The sequence below is a fragment of the Eufriesea mexicana genome, unplaced genomic scaffold (assembly GCF_001483705.2).
Source record: "Eufriesea mexicana isolate 0111107269 unplaced genomic scaffold, ASM148370v2 scaffold3460, whole genome shotgun sequence".
In the NCBI taxonomy this organism is placed as follows: domain Eukaryota; kingdom Metazoa; phylum Arthropoda; class Insecta; order Hymenoptera; family Apidae; genus Eufriesea; species Eufriesea mexicana.
Window position 1 is genome coordinate 98692 of NW_016911478.1, and position 22617 is coordinate 121308.

The window sequence follows — 22617 nt, forward strand, 5'->3', positions numbered from 1 at the left end:
ATGTGTGTAGTCGAGACGTAGCGAATAAAGGATCTTGTATTTGAGAGTTAGAACTGAGAGAAACTTAGTGTAATATTTTAGTTAAATAAACCTGTTTTATTATTAAAAGGCGGTTGTTTATTAAACGTGCAGATCTCTGTTTGCATGGCATTAATTTAGCGAAAATCCTACATCATCTTTCCTTTTTCTTTTTTAGATTCTTGGAGTACTGGATTACCTAACTATATACCTAGATACGATGCTTCTATTTTTCCTAATTCAGTGACAGAATGACGGAAAATAAATATGGGGTGCCCTACGATTTTGTGCATTCTAGTAATTTTTGGGAGATTAATGAATCTCAAACTAATCTCACATAGATTCTGAATTATCGGTCAATTTTAAATTCAAATTAATATTCAGTTTTCTATGTTTCATCGTCCTTCCTTGAATAATAATTCCCAAGAAATATACGTCTTATCAGATATACCTAACCATAACGAAGTATAAAATAGAATATTAAGTTACGATAAGCAAAATTCTAAACCGAGAGTGACACAATTTTTAGATCAAAGAGACTACAGCCAAATCTGAACCACTGAACCTATTTTCCACTGAATTACGAGCTGTGTTGCCCGATGACACGCGTCTTTCAGCGCGATGTTCAAAGGCAAGGAGAGGGAAATGTTGCAAGACGAGGTTGTCGCTCGTCTGGGACTCAGTTTCGCGGATCCGTTGATGTTGGCTCGTTAGATGTTAGCTGCATTACCCAGGTATTATCTTATCACTGTTTACGAGAGTATCGCAGACATGTTTAGCCAGAAATCTCGGGTCTCGCCGCGCCAGTGAGTGCACTTGCTATTACGAATTGCGAATGCGACGCGTCTTCGTCTTCGTGGAAACGAAGTGGTGACATTGGGGAATGATCATTGAATGAACCTCCGAATTTTGCTCACTCGAAATTCTTGTTAATCCCGTTAAGATGTGACCGACATTCTCTTTGGACGTGTTCGAAATTCATCGCGCATAATATTTCTGTCCGCTCGAAATGGGTGCCCCGATTTGTCTTTCCGACATATTTTTGCGAAATTTGGCCCGATAGAAGAAAGATGAACTCGCAAGTGCATTCGGCAGCAGCAAAGGACGTGATAGATCAACTCGAATAGGATATCCGACAACGATCAAATTTTTACGCGAAGCTTACAGTACCTAGTACATCGTCTGAAATTACTTTGATGATCAATGATTCGCTATGAGATGAAATTAAATTTTGTACTTGCGAAAATTCATTCGTTTCTCGCGATTCGCGATAACTTCAAATTTTTCATCAATGGCGGCCATTCTTTAAGGAAGACTGTATGTACAATGAGTCATTTACACAGAGGTGATCGTTTCAATTTTTGACTTCAAACGAGTGCTATTTTTATAACAGAAACTTTATATTCTTGCCTATAAAGGTATTCGTTGCCAAAGAAACTTGTCACGCGAAAAATGAATAAATTCGCAAATCTAATATGTCTCGACTTTTACCTGTATTTAATATAACACGTGTTCAGAACGATTTCAAAATTCTTCTTTAGAGAAACTACGGTCACCTGGAGAGAAAACTGTGGAGAAAATTCCGAGAATTAGGACTATAATCCACGGTACATGGGCGAAAGAAATATTCCACAGACCACGATTTCTCTAACATATCTCCGACGATTTCAGACATAGTAAGAGTACCCAAATAGCTGTTCGGTACCGAACCGACTCCATCTTGCATCTCGATTTCCCGGAACACGCTACACGTGCAAACAGAACATGAAACTCACTGGGTTAGGTTAGGTACCTCTAATTTCACAAAAAAAAAAAAGAAGAAGAAACGGAGCTTAGACCTGATCAAGGCTAAGACGTGGCAGCCTGAAACAATTTGTAGAAAAAATTGCTTTTCTTGCCTCGTAAATATTTATGACCGCAGTGGACTCGAGTTGCCGCGAAAAATATACCTCGGGTGATACGCGAAAGAACCACCATACGCTATTAGAAGCCTAAGCAACGCTGTGCGCAAAAACACGCTGCAGGTCTATCGACAAATTGTCAGGATACTCACCTCGTAGTATGTAATTTTGGTAATTCTGGTCGGCCTCGCTGCCAACCTTGATGAGGCAAGCAAGCCCGTCATTTTGCACAAACTCGTGCACCAGGTCCTTGTCCTCCTGCAAAAGCAAAGTTTATGGTAAATAGCGTCCAACAGAGGAATAGATGCCCGTTATACCCGTGATCATCGCTTATGTCTAATTTATTCAACCTCGAACGAACCTAATCGACGGTTCGGAGCCTCCGAATTTATGGCAGGCTTTTGGGAAACGTTAAAACGTTCCGTGGCTTGATTTACGATACTGGGTCGGATAAGAATAATCTATCAGGTAGCGCCGTATTTAGTAGTGAATGCTTTCGAGACGGGATCAAATGACTTTATTTGCGTGAATACGAATATGTGTGAACAAGACGTTGGATGGGAAGATTACTGTTAAATACCATTTTGGAATATTATTCGGTAGAGATTCGTAAACGCGAAACCAATAAAATGTAAACGAATGGGAATTATGTAAATAAGAGGTTGGCGAAGAAAGTTAGTAGGTATTAGATACTTTTTGGAATATTATCTGGTATTTTATTTGACAAGGATTCTTCGAAGAAAAGAGGAACACGAATTTAAATTTATTTATTTACTTGAATATGAATTACGTAAATAAGATGCTGAAGAAGAAAATAAGTATTAGATATTATTTGGTATTTTATTTGACCAAAAGTCCTCGAAGAAAAGTAGGAATACGAATTTAAATTAATTTATTTACTTGAATATGAATTACGTAAATAAGATGCTGAAGAAGAAAATAAGTATTAGATATTATTTGGTATTTTATTTGACCAAAAGTTTTCGGAAAAACAGGAATAGAAATTTAAATTAATTTATTTACTCGAATACGAGGTAGGCAAATGAGATGCTGGAGAAGAAAATGAGTATTAAACGTTTTTGAAACACCATTGTATAATTGGTATTCTTTTTTAAATAGAAGTTCCTAAACGGAGTAAAGTCGAAAATGCAACGTGAGGTACGTCGTGAGAAAACACTATAGGAAGCAACGTTTTAATGGAAATATATGGAAATGCTAGTTTTTCCTCTCTTCGTTTACGTCTTGCATCTAATTAGCCCGAGCTCGTGCTCATTCCGTTTCTCCTATTTCAATCCCCTATTTTAGAAACACTGTTTTATAACCTCAATTTAATTCCATTATAACTCCCAAAATTAATTTCCAAAACACACATTCGTCATAATCTCGTAATCATTAAAATTTTGCTCTGTCTTCCATTCCGTGCCTTCACTGCCGTGCCACTTAATCACCCAAACCATGATCCGTCATGCTGACAGCCGAATGCTCCAGCACTAAAATCCCAAAACGAAAAAGCCAACGGAACAATACTAACCTATAAATAAAACCAAAAAAGGAAAACAAGAAGAAACAAAATTTAATTAAACCCCTTACACTAGCGTTTTCTTTTGCACGAGGATCGTTCCGTGAACTTGTCAGGACCCAGTTGTTCCTGACCATGTTTCAGACCAAAGCTTCTTCTAGCCGTGGAAGCTGAGCGTCCATCGAACTCGCGGATCAGATTAGCCAAGATCAAGAAACGGAATTGGACGTTAGCGATTTCAGAAGATGAATCCTTGGACCGAGGAGCAGATCTTGTTCGATGAGGAACCATCTCGATGAAGGACGGAGCATTGTAATTAATTTCGTAACTAGCCAAACTGATAATTGAAACGATAAGGTCTCGCTGAAAGGAAGAGTTCGAAGGATGGATGTTAGGCACCTCTTGTGTCAGCACGTCAGACTTCGAGTGCTCAAATTTATCTTTCACGATGTGGTAATCCTATTGTATAATTAAACGTTTGCCTTTAGGAGGTATTTCGTAAGACCTGGTCCAAGGGCAGGCTCTTGCCTTGATTAAAGTTAGGCCTTTTGGACGTAGGGCGTGTAAACTTTCAGATGCCTGTCATTTCAAGGCGACTTCTGTCGTCTTTTATTTACGAGCAGAGATAACTGAACATTTCGGAGAAGATGGATACACAATATATTATTTGAAATATTTATCCTCAAATTTTCGGGGATTTCTAGGCATTAATTTAACAAAGGATGTATAAAAATTCCTTTCCATAAGAAACGTTTGGCTTCGGAAAATATTTTATGAGATTTCGTCCTAGACAAACTTTGTCTAGGCTTAGGCTAGGTATTCCAGGTATAAAGAGAGAATTGGATATGTTATATGAGCCGTTCACTGCACAAATCGAATAACTCCACTTTTTGATAAATCTTCAATTTTTAATAAATAGAAATATTCGAATACTTATCGGTAGCCTATGACTGAAACGTCAAAGTTCATATGGAATTGGTATCTTTACTTAGAAGGAGGATCTTTTGAAGCTCTCTCTATTCGAGTTATTCCTGATTTTTGACAGAAAAGGATCTAATATGAAACGGTGCTTCCACTACAGATAAAGCCGTTATTCCTTTCAATCTTGCAGAATCGATGCGACCACGAGAAACAGACTAGACACTCCTATCGATTATTTAATTTCGCACTATCTTGTCAATCCTTTTCACGACGAATACGATAAACTCGCAGTCAAAGTCCTGTCATCGCAGGTCTTTTTACACTTGTTAGCCAGCCTACAGTATAATTTGGTTCAGTTTATCGGCGCATTCGTTATTCAACGCGCATACAACATTCTTCTCGATAATTCAATAAATGTAGGACTTAATGGATACGTAATAATATCGACTATCGTCGTCGTTATAATATTTCGGCAAAATTGACACCGATAAAATGTAATGTTATCGACGCGAACGAACTCAACCTGCCAGTTTGTCAATTAATCCCATTATTGCGTCGTGTTACGTGGTCGCGAGGTGACTCTGAAAGCGCGAAAAATAGAATTTAAATGAAATCGAAGAGCGTGATCGATAAAACAATCACGATAGCCTCTAACGACACCTTGTCGACCACACGCTTGACAGTCGTTCCATTCATCACGATTCTAATATCCAACGATACACTCATCCATCATTTACGGGCAAGGAGTGATAGCTTCCGGTGTAATGGGATTCCTTTTAACGAACGGCCTTCCGGCTCGCAGCCACGAAGAAAAATTCCGTTGCTGCTCGGCTAATTGCGAGATTTAATTACGGCGAACGGAGTTAAGAAAACTCCGACTCGAATAAACACGCTCCGGCCGAGTTCAGTTTGCCCTTCTTGTTCCGGAAACGGAAGAAGGAGCGTCGGGGAAGTTGAAACGACCCACGCTCAAACACGAATTCAGGATCCCGAAGAACAACAGTCCGGTTCCCCTTCCATTACAATCGATTCGGCGGTACCTCGATTAATTAACAAAATTCCAGGCTCCCATCGGGACAACGAATTCTCTTTTCCTACTAATTTATTTCCAAACTTCTTACCACCAGTACTAACCATAGTCATCCAACGCTTGATGCTCGCTATACACTAACGATGTTCAAACTTGTTCAACCTGTATAACAATCCAATAGGATTTTCCTCTCTTATTTATGCATAAAAATTAGCTCACCACGATTAGTCGAAAAATGTCAATAAAACTAAATTTCTCAGTTAAAACCTATTAGGATTGAAATGGGACTCCGATGGTGGACCGACGACGAGTATACCTAACCTAACACCTTCTGACGCATACCAACGAATGGATTAAATTTAATAATTTTCTCGTAATTTCGTAGTTTTATATAATACAAAAGAGACATCAAATTCCCGTTTAATTTTGAGGAACATTCGAGCACGGGCGACCTCGGGAGACATTGGATGCTTGGGGAAAAGGAAAGAGGAAAAATCGGTACCAGTGTTCCGTTGTATTCCATCGGATCCATCGATTCGGCCCGGATACCTGCAGTTATGTGCCGTTTGGTACATGATAAATGAAAACTCGATAAATCATCGACACGGGGCTGCCTGTAATTAAACGCCAGCGGATCGCGTCTTTCCCGAGCGCGCCGGTTAAGGCGTGCCCGATGAAATTTCCATGGAGCCGAGGCGAAACGCCGGGATCGACTCGCGAGCGAGTGCTCGTCGTAAATATTTCACGCCCCGAAAGAGAATGGCTTTCGCTTCTCCGGCTACCCGGCAATCTTGCTCGCACGCACTTCCTAATTACGCGACTAATTACGCGGAGCACGCGAATATTCGAGAGGGGGGCGGGCGGGGGGTGTCGGAATGCGGCGTGTGCATGTCCCGTACGGAGGAATAACGAATTTGCGAGACAAAGGGCCGCCGGTTATCGAGACGGGAGGAATAGAAAGCGGAGGTGGCCACGAGGGGGAGGACGACAGAGAGGGTAGGAGAGAATGCACTCGCTCAAACCGCCATGCAAATATTTACTCGTCGAGCGAGTAGCTTCGCGTAAAAATAGCCCTTGTCCGCCTCTTTCTACCCGTCATTCCGTCCTTCTCTACCTACGAGTACATGCTCCTCAGTTTCTATGTCTATCTCTGTCTTTGTGTCTCTTTCCGTCTACCCTTCTCTCCGTGTCTATCTATCTTTGTCCCTCAGTGTTTGTCTCCATCTCTTTCTATCTACGTATCGCTTTCTCTGTCTGTTTGTCTATCTAGTTATCTCCTTCTCTGTCTGTCTCCCTATCTATGTACACCTTCCACTGTCTTTCCGTGGGTCTCTGTCTAAGTATCCCTTTCTCTGTCTTTCTCTCTACGTCTCTCCACGTCTCTCTCTGTCTGCTTCTTCCATCTTCCGTCGTCCTTCGTGCCGCGATACCCTTCCTATCGACCTCTCGCTTCCGCCCCAGTGTCCCTACCCTGTCTTCCTTTCTGGCCGCGTTCCCGCAGGTATCGCGAATTGTAAACTCACCTGAAAGATCTGCTTGAGGGAGAAGAGAGCCCGTCGTAGCTCGCGGCCCTCGCTGTTCAGCAATTTTTCTGCAACAGACAAGTAACACGCAACCATTTATTATAATAATACCGCACGTTCGGCCACAGCATTGTTGGCTCTAGGGGCTGGGTCTCGGGTGGGAGTCGATCACTCGGTCTGCATTTTTATGCAATGCTTATTCCCATTTTTCTACCTCGTTTTTTGTTTCATCGCGGACGATGCTGTGGGAGGAGAGGAACCGGGACCAATTAGGGATCGTGCAAGTTTCAGCGTTGGAAGATCGCGAGGTGGAATGAGGATCATTCTATGAGCAGATTGTTTCCGATCGAAGGAATACGCGTTGGAAAGGAGCGGAGCGTGTAATTTCCCGCTGTTCGTCGCTGGTTTGGGTCCGAGTTATGATACCTTTTCGTGGTTCGATAATCGGTTACCCTTTGCATGGGTGATCGCGTAGGTTTATATGCAGCATATTTTTCGTTAGACTTCTACGTTAACACATTGCGTACCGCATAGAAATTTCTAAAACATACGTCAGGGACCGTTTTAACAAGACAGTGTGTTGACATCTAAAGTCCTTAACCCGTTTGCTACGATGGGCATCGTCGCAGAGTCCCTCCCATATAGCGAAGCGTCTTTAGCATTTGGAACCAAGGCTTTTGATAAAAAAAAAAAAAAAAAAAAAAAAAAAAAAAAAAAAAAAAAAAAAAAAAAAAAAAAAAAAAAAAAAAAAAAAAAAAAAAAAAAAAAAAAAAAAAAAAAAAAAAAAAAAAAAAAAAAAAAAAAAAAAAAAAAAAAAAAAAAGTAAAAAAAACCGATCACCGCAATGGCGCTTGAAATTCTTTGCGAAGGGAGCGAAACGGAATAAGGGCACGTGTCTTAATTTTTGGTTCAATTCTCATCCCCGGTGACTATAGTCACCCGTAGTAGCGAAAGGGTCGAGGAAGATGACGAGTGAAAAAGAGAAAACTCGCGAGTGGCACGCAATGTGTTAATACGTTTAGAATCTAACCAATAATATGAATATTCCAAGCGACACATTAGACTTATTTTAACCTCTTACCGATGGCGCGTGCCACAATCAACAGCAGAGTCGGTCACACATCGAGCCATTTCGTCCAAACGCGTCCAAGAATAACACGCAACTGAGGCAGAAAGACATCGGCAAAATTTAACCGAGAACCTGACCAGTACACTGTTTACATTGGATCCTGTCTACAAAACCACGCCTCTCGTCCATGGTATTTACGTTTTGCAGGATGTCGTAGACGAAGCAGTTAAGTCGGTGTTTACTAATTTCAATATATCGCTAGCTTGCTCGGTCCCCTTCAACCCTCGCGTGATTTCCAAACCGAGACACAATCTATTGTACATTCTTCGAGTAGGTTTTAAAGAGCCCCGTGAATTTTTCACTCCCATGCTAATTTACATCGTCGTCGCTTCTTTTAAGAGCGATATTTGCATCGAATCTGTGAATTTTCGTCGTCAGAAATGCTCATTTACCACCTCGCTTCTAATAACCAAAATACATGCGACCACGGCTCTTGAAAAATATTCCACAAATTTTTAATCCTCGACAATCGTTCGAATAGATTAAATCCACAAGAGGTAGTTACTGCGAAAATTCATCGAAATTCAGAGAACAGAGTTGATCGTCCACATGCACATCCTCGCTTATCAAAATTATCAATAGAGGATACGAAGAGGATACCGGTACTGGTATCTCTAACAGCTATCTGCGGTCGGGAGAAAATCTCGAGTCGGAATTCCCGATTGACCCCGTCTCTCCGCAACAGGGGTTAAAAGACGGAAGGGTCCTTTTTCCGCAGAATGCGATTCTTCTTTTACGAAGTCGATAAGGAAATTCACTACAGCTGCTTACGCCGTAACGGTGCCTCCAAAGTGGTCGACGGTTGGCGCTGAAGGCGCGCGCAAAAGCGAACAAGCCACCCGGAAGTTCGTTTAGCGTAGGAAGATCATGAACAGCTAGGTACACCGGCAGCGCTTTTGTTTCCAACGTTAAGCATTGTCGACGAGCCGTAGGGACTTGTTAATTATCAACTTCTCTTCACGTCCGATTAAATCATTCTCCGCTCTCCTGAACCGCGCCTTTCACCCCTTTCCGTTATCTCCTTCAACCCCCACCGCGCCGATTTCCCCCGTTTTCCGTGAAAATCGAAGGAAAATAGTATCCCGCGTCAAAAATCGATCGACACGGTGATCCGGCACTCGAAAATTTTCCAAGGATCCACGGAAGATTTCGCGTGGTCGCACAATAACTCGATGGGGACGGTCCTCTCGGTCGGGATCATTTATCGGGCTTAATTAGAGGGAAACCGGTAATTAAATCCGCGATTAATTTTACACGACGAATTTTCGTCGGTTCGCATTCACTGTTCCGCTTCTATTATCCAGTCTCGGCCGAACCCTTTCCACGTCTGCCGCTCTTTCGCCCAGGCTCTATCGTTCTTTTTCAATCGCGGCTCGACCGTATTACTAATAATTGAATTCCATTTCACCAGCGGCGCACTAAATTCAATTTCCCAAGGCTCGGCGGTCGCGCCGAGATTTTCTAGCCTGCTGGAAATTCGTGGGAAAGTGCGAGCAAGAGGGTGGCCGGGCGAAAGGGAAGAAGAGCAAACGAGAGGGTGGTCCAGGCTGAAAAATCGGAAAATGCATTATCGTCTCGAAGGTGGGACTCGGAGAAATACGCGACGTCGCCGGTGGATGGAGAAAAGAAAACCGGAAACCGTCGATGCCAATTTCACGCGGATACCACCCAGCTGCACCCCACTCGCTCTCGCGATACACTGATTGCATGATCTCGAGCAGTGCACTCGGATGCACGCTCCATCGAGCAGCACGAATGTTGATAATTGCCCAATATCGGTGTCAATGGGCGAATAATTTCGTCTACGACACGCTGGCCGTTCCACTATGCCCTGTATAGCGAGTGCTACCAGTCTGTTGACGTTCGACAATCGCACAGTGCTGCTAGCAGCTCCAGCGCTCGTGTAATCGCGCTTATAACTGCCATGGGGTATTTTAATGGTGCTGATAAATTGCGTGCAAGACCAAGAGGCTTTCCTCCTTTTCCATTCTTTTCCTTCGTTTCGCTCTTTCAACTGGATATCCACGTAACATACCTCGCGACACCTGACAATGAGCTTACTTGTAAAAATATTTCCAGATCTGTTACAGTATACGAGGTAAACATAATCTAGAGGTAGAAATAGTCTTTTAACTAATTTTGCAACTTTTACGTGTTTCATTTAACGTTGATTCGTTCGGAAAATTTATATCAAAATATCCTTGAAGGGTTAAATGCGATTAGTTACGTAAAGCGTCCTGTCTTTGGAAGCTTTTATTTTTTCGAGCGGAATTAGTGGAGAATTTAAATTAACAGAAGGTCGATAAATAAGAACGACGCGAGTGGAGTAAATAACTTTTGGCATTAATTACATTAATTTCGTTTAACATTAATTCGAGAATTATTCAAATGACCAAGGTTAACTGTCGCATTGAAATGAAAATATTTGTCGTCGGCTGGTTCCAAAGACACGGAATGGTTATTAAGATTCAATACGTCAGTGGGTATTCATATTAGCGTGAAAATGGAGGAGGAAAAAACTTACGGATCTGCGTCTCACGCTATAATATGCAAGATGCTTCAAGGCTTCATTACGAGTCCACGTGGAAGTGCAAAAATAATTTTAAAGGCTTGAGATAAAAAACGAAATTAACTACCAACGATTAGATTCGTCGAGAGATGTATAGCTTGCAAATTTTAGCCAATCACCTTGATACGAAAATGTGCAATTTATCAGATTGTTCTGAGTCGCACCATGTGTAATCGTGCTTCTAGTATAGCTCCACATGTTTAGGAAATTATTATGTAGTTCTAATTTCCGGATCACCTAGGTAGGACTGCTAGTAGGAAATGTCGATGGCAAACATTTTTCACTCGGAAAGCCACTTTTCTATTTCTAACTCTTAAGGAGGGACTCTGGTGTGGACAGGAAGGAACTCGATTTTATTTTTCTTGTCTTAAGAATAGATAAACATTTTTAGAATATGTTTCCAAATTTTCAACCTAATCTTTGAAATATTAATGACCCTACAGCATGTTCAATGCGTGTAAATAAACGCGATTTTCTCGAAACCACATTTTCCAAAATGACAGGAAATATATCTGAAAAACTAGGTGACCAATTCATGCGAAATTTAGCGTATGTATACTACGATACATATACTAGTAGATTAACCAATAAAATAAATAATTTAAAAAATTTGTTGTATACAACCAGACGTAAAATTTCTGCGAAAAAATCGGCAGGCGAATATACTTCGCATAAAATTTTTTCGAAACTACAAGAAATAAGATACAGCCGAAAACTGATACCCAACGCGGAATAAATAACAAGGGAAAGGATTAATCTCTCTCGTCAGTTCTTCCGGAAATAACGAGCCGGGCGTTTTATGGTTCGCTCTGGCTTAAATAAAATGGCGAATGGAATGCGACAGCCGCCGTAAAGTGACAAAAAGCGCGGAGAAAAAGACGTGGAATGGAAAGTGGCAGTGCAAAAGGAAGACGGAAAACGCAAACCGCGAGGCTTGCTGGATTTTTTCTGAAACCCGAGCCGGTCGGCGCAATTGAGCTAATTTCCATACTCGCGACTCCGCGTAATTTCGCGAATTCGCAAGGACGAGCCGTCTCGTCCAAGGATCTCGACTCTGGAAATTTCTATCGGCACCTGGCCGCGACCCAGACTACCTCGCCGATTGTCCACGAAATTAGCATGGATCGAGCGCGTTAGACACACGTCGCGTTATCGAGCGTGCGAATTCCTTCGGATTTTTGCCAACGCCTGTCGAAATAACGGGACGTGTACGTCCATCGAGAGAAACAGGAAGAGCCGGCGTGGATTAACGCGCGAATATCTCGAACGTTCCTGACGAGTGTTCTCGATTTGCATAATTCGAAACGGGTATTTCTGCCTGGCGGAAATTCCAGGCAATGTTTGTCGAAAAATGGTTAAAATCCTTCGACTCGAATTTCATTCGCCACGATAATCTGTGATATTACGCGCGTTGCGGGAAGGAAGAAGGATGGTGTTCGTGGCTCGGTTAGAATTAGAAAGCGATTCCAGTGTAATTTGACGAGCATCGTTTGGGAAGGAAGGAATATTCGTATTGCAGAAGGTTGCAATCTCGAGCCGCTATTAAGTAATATCTCCCGTTAAAGACCGTGTCTGCCCTTTCTCTCTCTCTCTTCCTCCCTGTTACTCGATTCTCTGATTTATCGTCAGGGACCCTTGAACCGTGGACGAAGCACTTCTTCCTTTCCGGTTAACTGGATAATCGAGTGCACGAGTTTCGCGAAATCGGCTGGATTTAAATAAATTAACAGACGATTGCGGCGAGCTTGCAATCGATGGTTTATGATCCTTTTGCTCCGTCACTGGTGGAAACGTCAGGACGAGTACGAAGAACGAAGTATGGAGAGTTGAATGTAGACAGGAGAACGAATTCTGTGGTCGTCTGTTTATCTGTTGGAAATATGTTTGATCGAATCCGTCGATTGATCGATCGTTTGTAAAAGGAATTTTCGACGAAACATTTGGGAGCAAAGCTTGGATAGGATTGACTCGAATAAATCACACTGCCTGGACTGTCAAATTGAAACAGCTAGAGAGCTTTAATGGAACTTTCGTTCGACCATCAAAACCCAACGCTTCTAAGCAAAAGTTTTGGCCAGTCGACTGACATACTGGGGTAATTCTGACTGAACTTTCTCACTGGATTATAAAATGATGGAAGTAATTATTTAGAATTAACTGACTACTTGTATGAAAAATCAAACCCTGGCTAAATTTCAGAATGATAGAATTAACTATCCAAGTGGAAAAATTTTAATGATCCGATTTCCTTAAATAACTTCAAAAATTATTTAGCCACAAAACAATTCGAATAAATCCTCGTCACAATTAAAGTAGCTAATTATATGTCTATAACAAGACACTCTTAGAATTTCATTAAAGTTATCTAATTATTTAAATTAATAGTACACAGCAATTTTGACTGAGTTTTCAGTGAATTCTAAAGTGATGGAAACAAATATGTAGAATTAATTTAATTTACTTGTATGAAAAATTCTGATCAAATCATGGCTAAATTGCAAGGATAATAGAATTAATTATCCAAGTGTGAAAATTTTAGAAAACCGATTTCCTTAAATAACTTCGAAAATTATTTAGCCACGAAACAATTTGAGTAAATCCTCACCGCATTTAAATAGACTGAATCACCTGTCTATAACAATTTCATGGGATCAGTTTGTGTAGCTAAATTCTAATTGATAATTCCGAGAATTCCGTCAAAGTTACCCAATTATTCGCACAGAGAGATCCGTGGAGCTCTGTTCAATTTTGCACAGACTCATTCCAGGGATTGCAAAAATGTCGAAATTAACCGATCATTCCCCAGGCGAAATGCAGCGAATTCGCAGAAGCAAGCAGTCCGAACGGAAACTTGTAGGGCATCGGAACAAAGCGCACACGAGCGAAGAAAATCGGCGCGAAAGGATCGGCAGCTGCGCCAGGCCGATGGCGCGGAACGCACACGCATACACGCGGACTGTGATCGGTCTGTGAGAAAAAATATCGTTTTCATTCATGCGGTGTTATCTGTGCTTCTCGCGTTTCTTTGGTTCGCACGACCACGCCCTCGTTGCTCGTCGAGTCACGGTCCGTGGGTCCCAATTCGCGACTCCTTTCGCGGAAAAGGAGGCCCGCGCGACCGCATAATCGGCCGCTATCACGCGATCTTTAAATGCATTATGCATGCCGGCTGTTACGGCCTAAAGGGGAGAGGTAAAGGGTGAAAGAGAGACGGACTTACGCGGGCACAGGTAATTAGGAATCGCTGTAGGGGCCGTATACGAGACGAAAGAGTCGGAATCGAGCAGTGTGCCGAGAAGGAGAGAGAACAAAAAGGTACCAGAGGAGGAAGCGAGGTGAGGAAGCAGCGAGGAGGCGGAGAAGGAGAGGTGGAAGGACCCATCTTCTAAGAATAGCGGTCCCAAGGCCCTCGGGCCCTTGGCCCCTTCGTAATCAGTGACCATATAAGCAGAAGCCTCTCTCTTTTTATCCCACACTCGCCGGCTCTTCTCTCTTTGTTCTCGACGTTAAGCAAGCTCACCGGTTCGTAACGCCGCGTTGCAACTCCGTGGATCCTCTTTCATTGAGTTTCTACGATAGGTGGGACGTGTCCGTGCGAGGATGTGTGCTTGCGACACCGAAAATCGGGAAAGCGAGAACGGCCTTGTGCCCGAGTTCGGGGTAATCGCGGTTTCTCGGGTCTCGCGATTTTTCTAGATACCCCGTCTGAGTCAGCGGGTTAATTTCCACGTTAATTACAGGTGAAATCGAAGATTCCATTTTTATCGTTGGGGATGCTCGGTAGCCGTGTCTCGCGTTCTACAGTTTAATTGCTTATCGCGTGGCATTGGTCGCTTTTTATGGGTGCTTGCGGAACGAGATACAGAGAACAAGGTGAAAACTGTAGGAAACTGTAATTACAGCTGACAGGTGTATCGCAGATGCCGGTACGTGGGGTACAATTGTGGAACTAGAGGCTCGTAATGGAGGATTGCCTTTAGCGAACAGACCTTTGCTTCCGATCATGCGTGTTCGATTTTGTATTAGACGTATCGAGGCAATTAAAGCCACCGGTTTTAAATGTCTTGTTTTTACTGCTACTGAGTGCACCTGTTTTTGGAAGAAATCGCGTCGATTTTTATCGAGACAGGAACCTAATTACACACGTACACTCTATCGCGGTGCACAATGCAAATTGGGTAATTTTAATATTAATACAATTTAAAATAACAGTATTTACTGTCTTCGCCATACATTACTACCGGAAGTATGAAAATTAAATCACCAAGTAGAATTTAGGGAATATTTTTCTACGTATAATAAGATTTCTTAATATTTTTAAATCACACAGGACGAATGGAAAAGGAGTTTCTGAATTTTTAAAATACGCACAAAGAATGGAAAAGATATATTCGCCAAGAATCGTTTGGATTTATACTAATTCGATCGGAATTTTTCAATCGCGAGTCGCTTAAGCGAAAGGCGTCCTTGTCGCGCAGAGATAAAGCGTGACTTTTAATTGGATAATTTCTTTCGGAGGCGGTGAAGTATATCGAAAAGGTAAAAAAAGAAGAGGTACTCCGACACCTGTTCGCGGTAGTTGCCTCTAAGGCGAAGGATTTCGCGAGTGGCGCCACGAGGAAAATCGCGCGCAAAAGCGCGAGGTGTCGGCTGCGTTACGCTTCGCGTGATCCCGAGCCGCGGCGAGCATGCTCGTTGCTCGCGTAAACGACCAGTTACCGACTCCGTAATTACACCAAACAAGTTTTTAATTAATCGAATGTAGACGAGAAGCGCATTAATCGCGGAAATAAATTTACCGAATTCGAATGGATTTTAGGAAGCCAGAAATTGAAATACAAATTACGGATCAGAGGAGAATTCGTACAGAATTAAACAAAAATTTTCTGACCACAAAAAAATATTTCCAACCGCAGAAATATATTTATAAATATACAAATTTCTTTGGAGAGGAAAAATATAATATATTCAATGGAAGAAAAATAATTTGACAGCCGAACATAGACTATTAAAAATAAAATATAATACAATCTCATTTTACATTCGGTTCACGAAGCATCGAAATAAATTATAATAAAATTCGGATCATTTTCTATTCCTAAACCGCCACAGCGGAATATCTAACCACCAATGGATAATTTAATCGATTGCTTTATCCGAGAAAAGAATTAAAATATGCAGAGCATTTAAAATTATTTGCAGTTTGGAAATCAATGACACGAGGCTATAAACGAAGACTGGAGGAATTGAAATTAATTTGATTCGAAATGAATGTTGCAAAAGGTATGAGAAGCTTGTTCGCCAAAAGCGCAAGAATTTGCGAAACACCTGCGTAATCGCCGACAAAAAGTGCGCAAAAGGTAGGCAAAAAGAACGGGAAAGATACAAAGGAAATGCTAAAGATGGAGTCTATTCGACGGCCAAAGAGCTGAACTGCAGTTGCGGAGGGTGCGCGAAATGCGATTCCGCGTGTCGCGTGATGCGTGCGAATCGCGGATCGCGCTGGAAGCCTGTGCACTAGCGAAATCTTTCGCTGTTCTTGCATTAATTGCCACTTGATTACCGTAATCTCCGAAGAGGATCTACAATTTTTATAATTACTGGTATTAACAGCAAACCTATCGAGACCTCCACTTATACAATTCATTTATGCGATTATAACGATATTAAAATTACATTACCGTAGTTCCCAACGAGGAATCTTCGAATTTTTTCCTTCCTTCTTTCACCTTTTTTCCCCCGAATAACTACCAGCGCTAATATCGCACTAGCTTTCTAAACGATCAAAAATTTCTCTTTATCCGTGTAATCGCGATAATCAGCAATCGGCCATCGTCATCTTCAACGAGGGATCCACGGTTTTTATAATTATTATAAAATTAAGCCGGCTCACGGTTAATCGTCTGGCCAAACATCGTTTGCGTCGAACGTGTCCCTGGATCGACGATTAATTAGGAATCGATGTTTTTGCACAGTGGATGGCTCGAGGTGGGTGCAATGGACGGGTCCCGACACGGAGAGCGAGTTTGAATCGCGAAATTCGGACACGCGAAATTCCGTGGCCTTGTCGAGCGGACATGGGGAGCGAGATTATTAACGAGCGAATTACTAATAACGGGATCGAAAATTTTACAAGCGGAACTGGCGTCGCTCCAAGGCAAAATTAAAACGAGCAAATCATTACATCGCGAGGCCATTTTGCGCTCTCGATCGATGACGAGTGAGACGATTGTTTTTGCCCGGCAAATGGATTAAGAGTAGAGGAAAGAAGGATGTCAAAATTTATGGCCCATAACCCGCTGCTGTATTATCTGAGCGGAAACAAATGTTTGTTCTATAATCACGGAAAGTAGAAAAAAGAAAGACAGAAAATTAAATTCGAAACGCGCGAGAGAGAAAATGATCGCTGGCCTCCATTTCGCATAAACACCTTTTTTGTCATATTCGATTTTTTTGCTTCTTTTTTTTAAGGGACAAAAAATAAGGTTTAAATATCGAGGAAAAACTCGAGACGTTCATAGGTTGAAGCGATCAAAGCCATTTTTTGAATGATTTTTATAAATACCCTGCAGTATATTCGAAGTCAACTATATTGGACGACGATGACGCTAATATTGGTTAAAAATACTACATTGATGCTAATACTTGCGATAGTATCTTTAGTACCTGCGATATTAAGCTTTTGCTAATGCTTCTTCTATTTTGAACTACCTCGTATTACCATTTTACCATATTACTGGCACATGAATAAATATATTTTACAACACTCGATATTCAACCTGCATCGCACCTAATAACATCTATGACGAGATCTCTGGAAAATAGTCAAAGGTTTCTCTCAACGTCATACGTGTTGTTCACTGCACGAATCGATTAACTCCACTTTTTGAAAAATTATAAATTTAAGTGCCAAAACACTTGATATAGTTATAACTTTTTATATTTAAGATTTTGTGATCGATAAAAGTGGAGTTAATCGATTTGTGTAGTGAACGGCTCATATATCGGTATAATTTTGAAGGAAAAGCTAGGTTACACCTAGCTTTCGAATTTTATTTTCCAAATTATCAGATTATTGTATTATAAAGTATGATACGTGTACAGCTCAATTACTCGATTTCTCCTCGTATTTAATCTCATTGTTGTAGAGTAATTGTGCACCTATATCTCTGTGCGGTCGATAAGTGTAAAGATACGTGTGTATACACATCCGACAACACGAAGCAACGCATTACAAGAAGGCTGTATTAGTCATCGGTTAAAACGAAGAAACGAAGTAAGCAACACGTGTGGTACAGTTGGAAATCTCTCTGTGAAATGAAATAAAATCCACTGTCCCAATTTCTGGCTAACAACGCTCGAGCTCCACGATCGCCGGAGATAAACGCGCGTGAGGAATTCAGAATAGTAATCGCCAGGAGTAGAATGGTCCTCGGCAACGATAAATCTGCGAGAGCATAGCGTAAGATGGAGCCCGAGCTGGGAAATTAAAGGATTCAATTTGCTCCGAGACATTGCGGTGACTCGATGCATGTGTCGGGGATGAACAAAGTCGATTTGAGAAATGGAACAATCGCAGGGGCCACGCCTCCGATGATTTACGCGCGTTTAATCGTCCGCATTAACGACTGCCGGTTGTTCGCCGGGGGTGGACAGGCGGTGGTCCCGTTGAAATATAGACGCGGCCAGGAAACGACGAAATATCGAGAAGAAGCGAAAGGGTCGACAGGTTTGGCGAGAGGCGAAGGTACACGAAGCACCGTTAAAATATGTAAAACGGCACGGTCCACGCCGGCTTCCGCGCCTTCCTCCGCCCTTTTCGTCCTCCGACTCTTTCTCCTTTTTTCTTCCCCTTCCTTTTCCGTCTTCTCTTTTTCGACCGCTCAGTCTGCACCTTCGATCATCTCTCCTCCACCACCTCCTGGGGTTCAACGAACGGCTACGGCCCGCAGGTGAATCCTGCGGACGGCCAGACGCGAGGATTTCGTATCGTTCCATTTGCCAAACTTGAATCGCGCGTAGCCGTTAGTTAGCGTTTCCGTTTCTCCCATCCACGTCGTAGACTCATTTGCCGGCCTTGTTCAATTGCTTTAGCCGTGTAGAGAATCGAATTCTCGGATAATTCCACGATTTTTCTCCTCCCTCGTTCGTTTTCTGTTGCCGGCTGGAGGGAGGTGATCTGCTACTCGGCTCCAACTCGCTACGATCGAGTAATTTCATTTTCCAACATATATTGCCCTCGATATCCCTTGTCTGAGCTGTTCTTCGTTTTTCAACATCACCTTGATAAATTATTCGAAATTTTGGAAGAGACGTTGGTAAATCATTTTCCAATCCCTTTTCTCTGACGATGAGGAAGCAATCCGACTCCATTTTGACAAATTTTATCTAACGATATTTACTGAAGAATTATTCGAAATTTTGGAAGAGATGCTTCGAAATAATTTTGCATATTTATCCTCTACTAATAACGAAGAAGTCCAATTTTATTTTGCTGAGAAAAATTTTTGGACTGCTGAGAAAAATTTCCTCCAATTTCTCCGTCGATACTGTAGAAAAAGGGATGCACGAAATTTTCCAACTATTAAACTACAAGGTAAGCGAATCGAATGAACGTGGGAAAAATCTTGAGTGACCAGAAAATTATTCGCATAGAAGTTCGCGGTTACGCAGAGAAATTAATTAGCACTGGAACCAGAACAGGGCAGAATTTTTGATGCAACGAACATAATTAATAATAAGCATTCCAGGGGAACGCGTTTTCTTCAGATTCCTGCCAAGATTACACCACTGTATCATGCTGTTCGCAACCCGAGACGTTTTCTTTCATTACGCGACAGATGCTTCGGCTGAATTTGCAAAAACCAGTACGTCCATCTAGTCGACGACATTCTAGACAACAACTTAATCACTTTTAATTACTCGTCACCTCCTTAGCTTCCCTCGGACGGACGCATGTAATTAGAGGTAGCCCGACGACCGATTTCAAACGTAATAACAAGCTGAACGAGCACCAGCCGAGAAACTCTATCGCAGTTTTACCGACCACTTAATTGCTGCCTGTTTCAGAAACAAGAATTTTTCCCCTGAAAACCACTTGCATTAACATTTCCTGTGCGCCAACGCGCGTAACGTAATAATAAAATGATAAACCAAACATTTTCGCGCCGTCTGACACTTTTATTGACGATAAATCTTCATTAGAAAAATCATTCTAATAATGTCCTACTAAATATTAATACTTCGGAATCGCTTATTCTTAGATAAGTCGAAATGCCAGAACTGTAACTTCTATCGGCATTCGTGCAGCTTATTTAATAAATTTAACACGAGAACTACCGACCTGTAATAAGTAGGTAAACATATTGCACGAATGGTAATAATTATAATGTACGATTAGCACGCGTCATTAATTCCGTTAAAAGTAGCTGTATGTCTTCGGAATTTAGAGAAATAAAATATCTAGAATAATTTTCAGCATGTAGCTTCAGAGTTAATACACTGGAAGTAGTTGTGAAATTTTTCTAATAAATAATAATTTTAATTTGGAAGTAATTTCAATACTAAACCTACCATATCCTAAACGACTATTTTCATAATTTGATTAAAAATTCTGCAATTCAGTGTTATATTATTATATAATTGTAGGAAAAGGCTGGTGCCTTCTGGTCTATATCGTGTGTTATAATATTTTCAGGACAGTCTACAGTTGGTATCCACAAAAATCTACAATGCAAGGTTGGGATGGGAACATGGAAGATATTATGAATCCCTGATGGAAATTTATGCTGACACTCTACGAACTAGGTGTAGACATTCATCTCGAATAATAGAATGTACGTCAGGAAATCGTCAAACTCATATCCAGATGTATTTAAATATTCGAACTATCCTTGTTTTGTAATTATAACAAATTCAACATAGCCCGATGATACCAGTTGAATAAATAATTCTGCTTATTTCTAATTCCATTGCACAGACATTTTGAATCACCGCTTACCATTAATTCGAGTGGCAGGTGTCATGGATACTGCACGGGCTAGATCTTCATCTATAACTCAAGTGAAATTATAAATACAGAATCTCGGATTGAAATATGGCCAATCGTACATTCGAGTGTCTATTTCATACGTTTAACTACCTCCGATGTAACGACTAAGAATCTCGTTCCACTATGAGACTAGGAACATAATTTTGCACCTGATTTAGTTTCTGAAGAGCTCATGTTATTCGAAGCGTGGATTCTGAAGCGTTACTATCATTTGAACTATGTAAAACGTGTAAAGGAAAAGAGAAAAGAATGAAAATCTAAAAACGACACTGAAATTTATCTCGAAACATTTAATTTCGAAATCCGCAAAGAGATAGCATTCCATTTTAAGCCTATATTATAACACTTTACATCTAAAATATTCAAGTAATTTTAGATAATTTTGTATTATCATGCTTGGCCAAAAACATTTTGCCAGGGGTAATATAATGACAAAACAAATTTCAAATATTAGGTTACATACTACCAACCATTAATTAAACTATGACACCTAGAACTATAAAAAGGAAAATAAAATTCCACGTTTATTAGCGAAAAATAATTTTGAAAATTCGTGAATGAAGTAAACGCGATACCAAAAACACTAACCAAAATATAAAATAAATTTCTAATATTATATTACAAGTTACCTACGATTAATTAAATTAAAATACCCGACACTATAAAAGAGAAAATAAAATCCCTCATTTATTACCCAAAAATAATTCTGCAAAGTCGTAAATGTAAACGCGATACCAAAAGCACTAGTCAAAATATAAAATAAATTTCTAATATTATATTACAAGTTACCTACGATTAATTAAATTAAAATACCCGACACTATAAAAGAGAAAATAAAATCCCTCATTTATTGTCCAAAAATAATTCTGGAAATTTGTGAATGTAAACGCAATACCAAAAGCACTTGCCAAAAAAATATTCCGACACCAGGAAGGGTGCACGAATCTCTCCGAAATCACGCTTCTGCTCCACCACGCGTCTCCGTAACAACCGATCATTTATTACATTTTTTCCTCTCGCCTTCGAATTTCAACCGGGCCGACCGCCGTCTTTTCCCGAAGATTGACAAAATAAGATGTTTCGCCAGCGTTGCCTCGATCGCCTCGCGGCGATCAATCTTTCCTTTTTTTCCACCCTCTTTCTCTCCGCGGCAGAAAAAGCCGACGCCGACGCCACGTTTTCGTCGACAGCGCGGAGAAACCCGACGAGGAACCAGAAGAAGAACCGACGAAGCCCCATTTTCACGGTGATTTTAGCGGGAAATCTCGTCGCGTGCCGCACGATTCAATTTTCCTCGGTAATATTATGATTTAACGGGGCAGACCGCCCCGAGCGTCGAGGACGCCTCTTTCAGTCGACGTCGCAGCCGATGTCGAGGACGAAGACGGCTCGTCTGCGTAATTACGCGAGGGCCACCGTGAAAAAAAAAATCGACGTCGGTGAAAATGTCGCAGAATTGCGCGGAAACGTTTCGAGCACGTTACGTTAATTGCTCGATGAAATTGGTAATTTGGACGAGGACAGGATTCGCGTAATCGCTTTTCCAATTACCGTTACAATAGGGTGTATTGTTGAGCACTCGACCTTCCACGGCACACTTTTCTCGGTTGGTTATAGGGGCGGGAAAAGGACTCGTCGCCGGGTTCGTAATGGTTTGTAATGGTGAAAAGAAGGCTAAATTGGGTCCGTGAGTCATCGCGTGATTGGAGAGTGTAGTGGTTTTGTACCTTTTGCGACTTCCTTTTTCTTTGCTTTTTCGAGGCTGTTGTCGCGAAGAGGTGTGCTGTTGGCAACGAGAAAAATGTTGCTTCGATGGAACCGGGGTCAAATCCATATAGAGTTTTAGAAAAAATAGCAAGTAGGTATGGTGAAGATTAATATTCGATTTCTGGAAGAATTTTTGAAGAGAAATTTAAACTAAATTCGCGATAAACATTCTTTTTTCCTAAAATTTGA

At 41.2% G+C, this 22617-nt stretch overlaps 1 protein-coding gene across 2 annotated transcripts in view; it reads right to left on the reverse strand.

The window, feature by feature from the left end:
* Fhos (Formin homology 2 domain containing) overlaps window positions 1-22617 on the reverse strand; it is a 127862-nt gene that overhangs the window by 82352 nt on the left and 22893 nt on the right. For both annotated transcript variants that reach the window (XM_017904842.1, XM_017904843.1), the window contains exons 3-4: window positions 6913-6980; window positions 2072-2177 (exon numbers count right to left, since the gene is read on the reverse strand). In XM_017904842.1, coding sequence (XP_017760331.1) covers window positions 2072-2177; window positions 6913-6980 — 174 coding nt within the window. The remainder of the gene's footprint in view (window positions 1-2071; window positions 2178-6912; window positions 6981-22617) is intronic.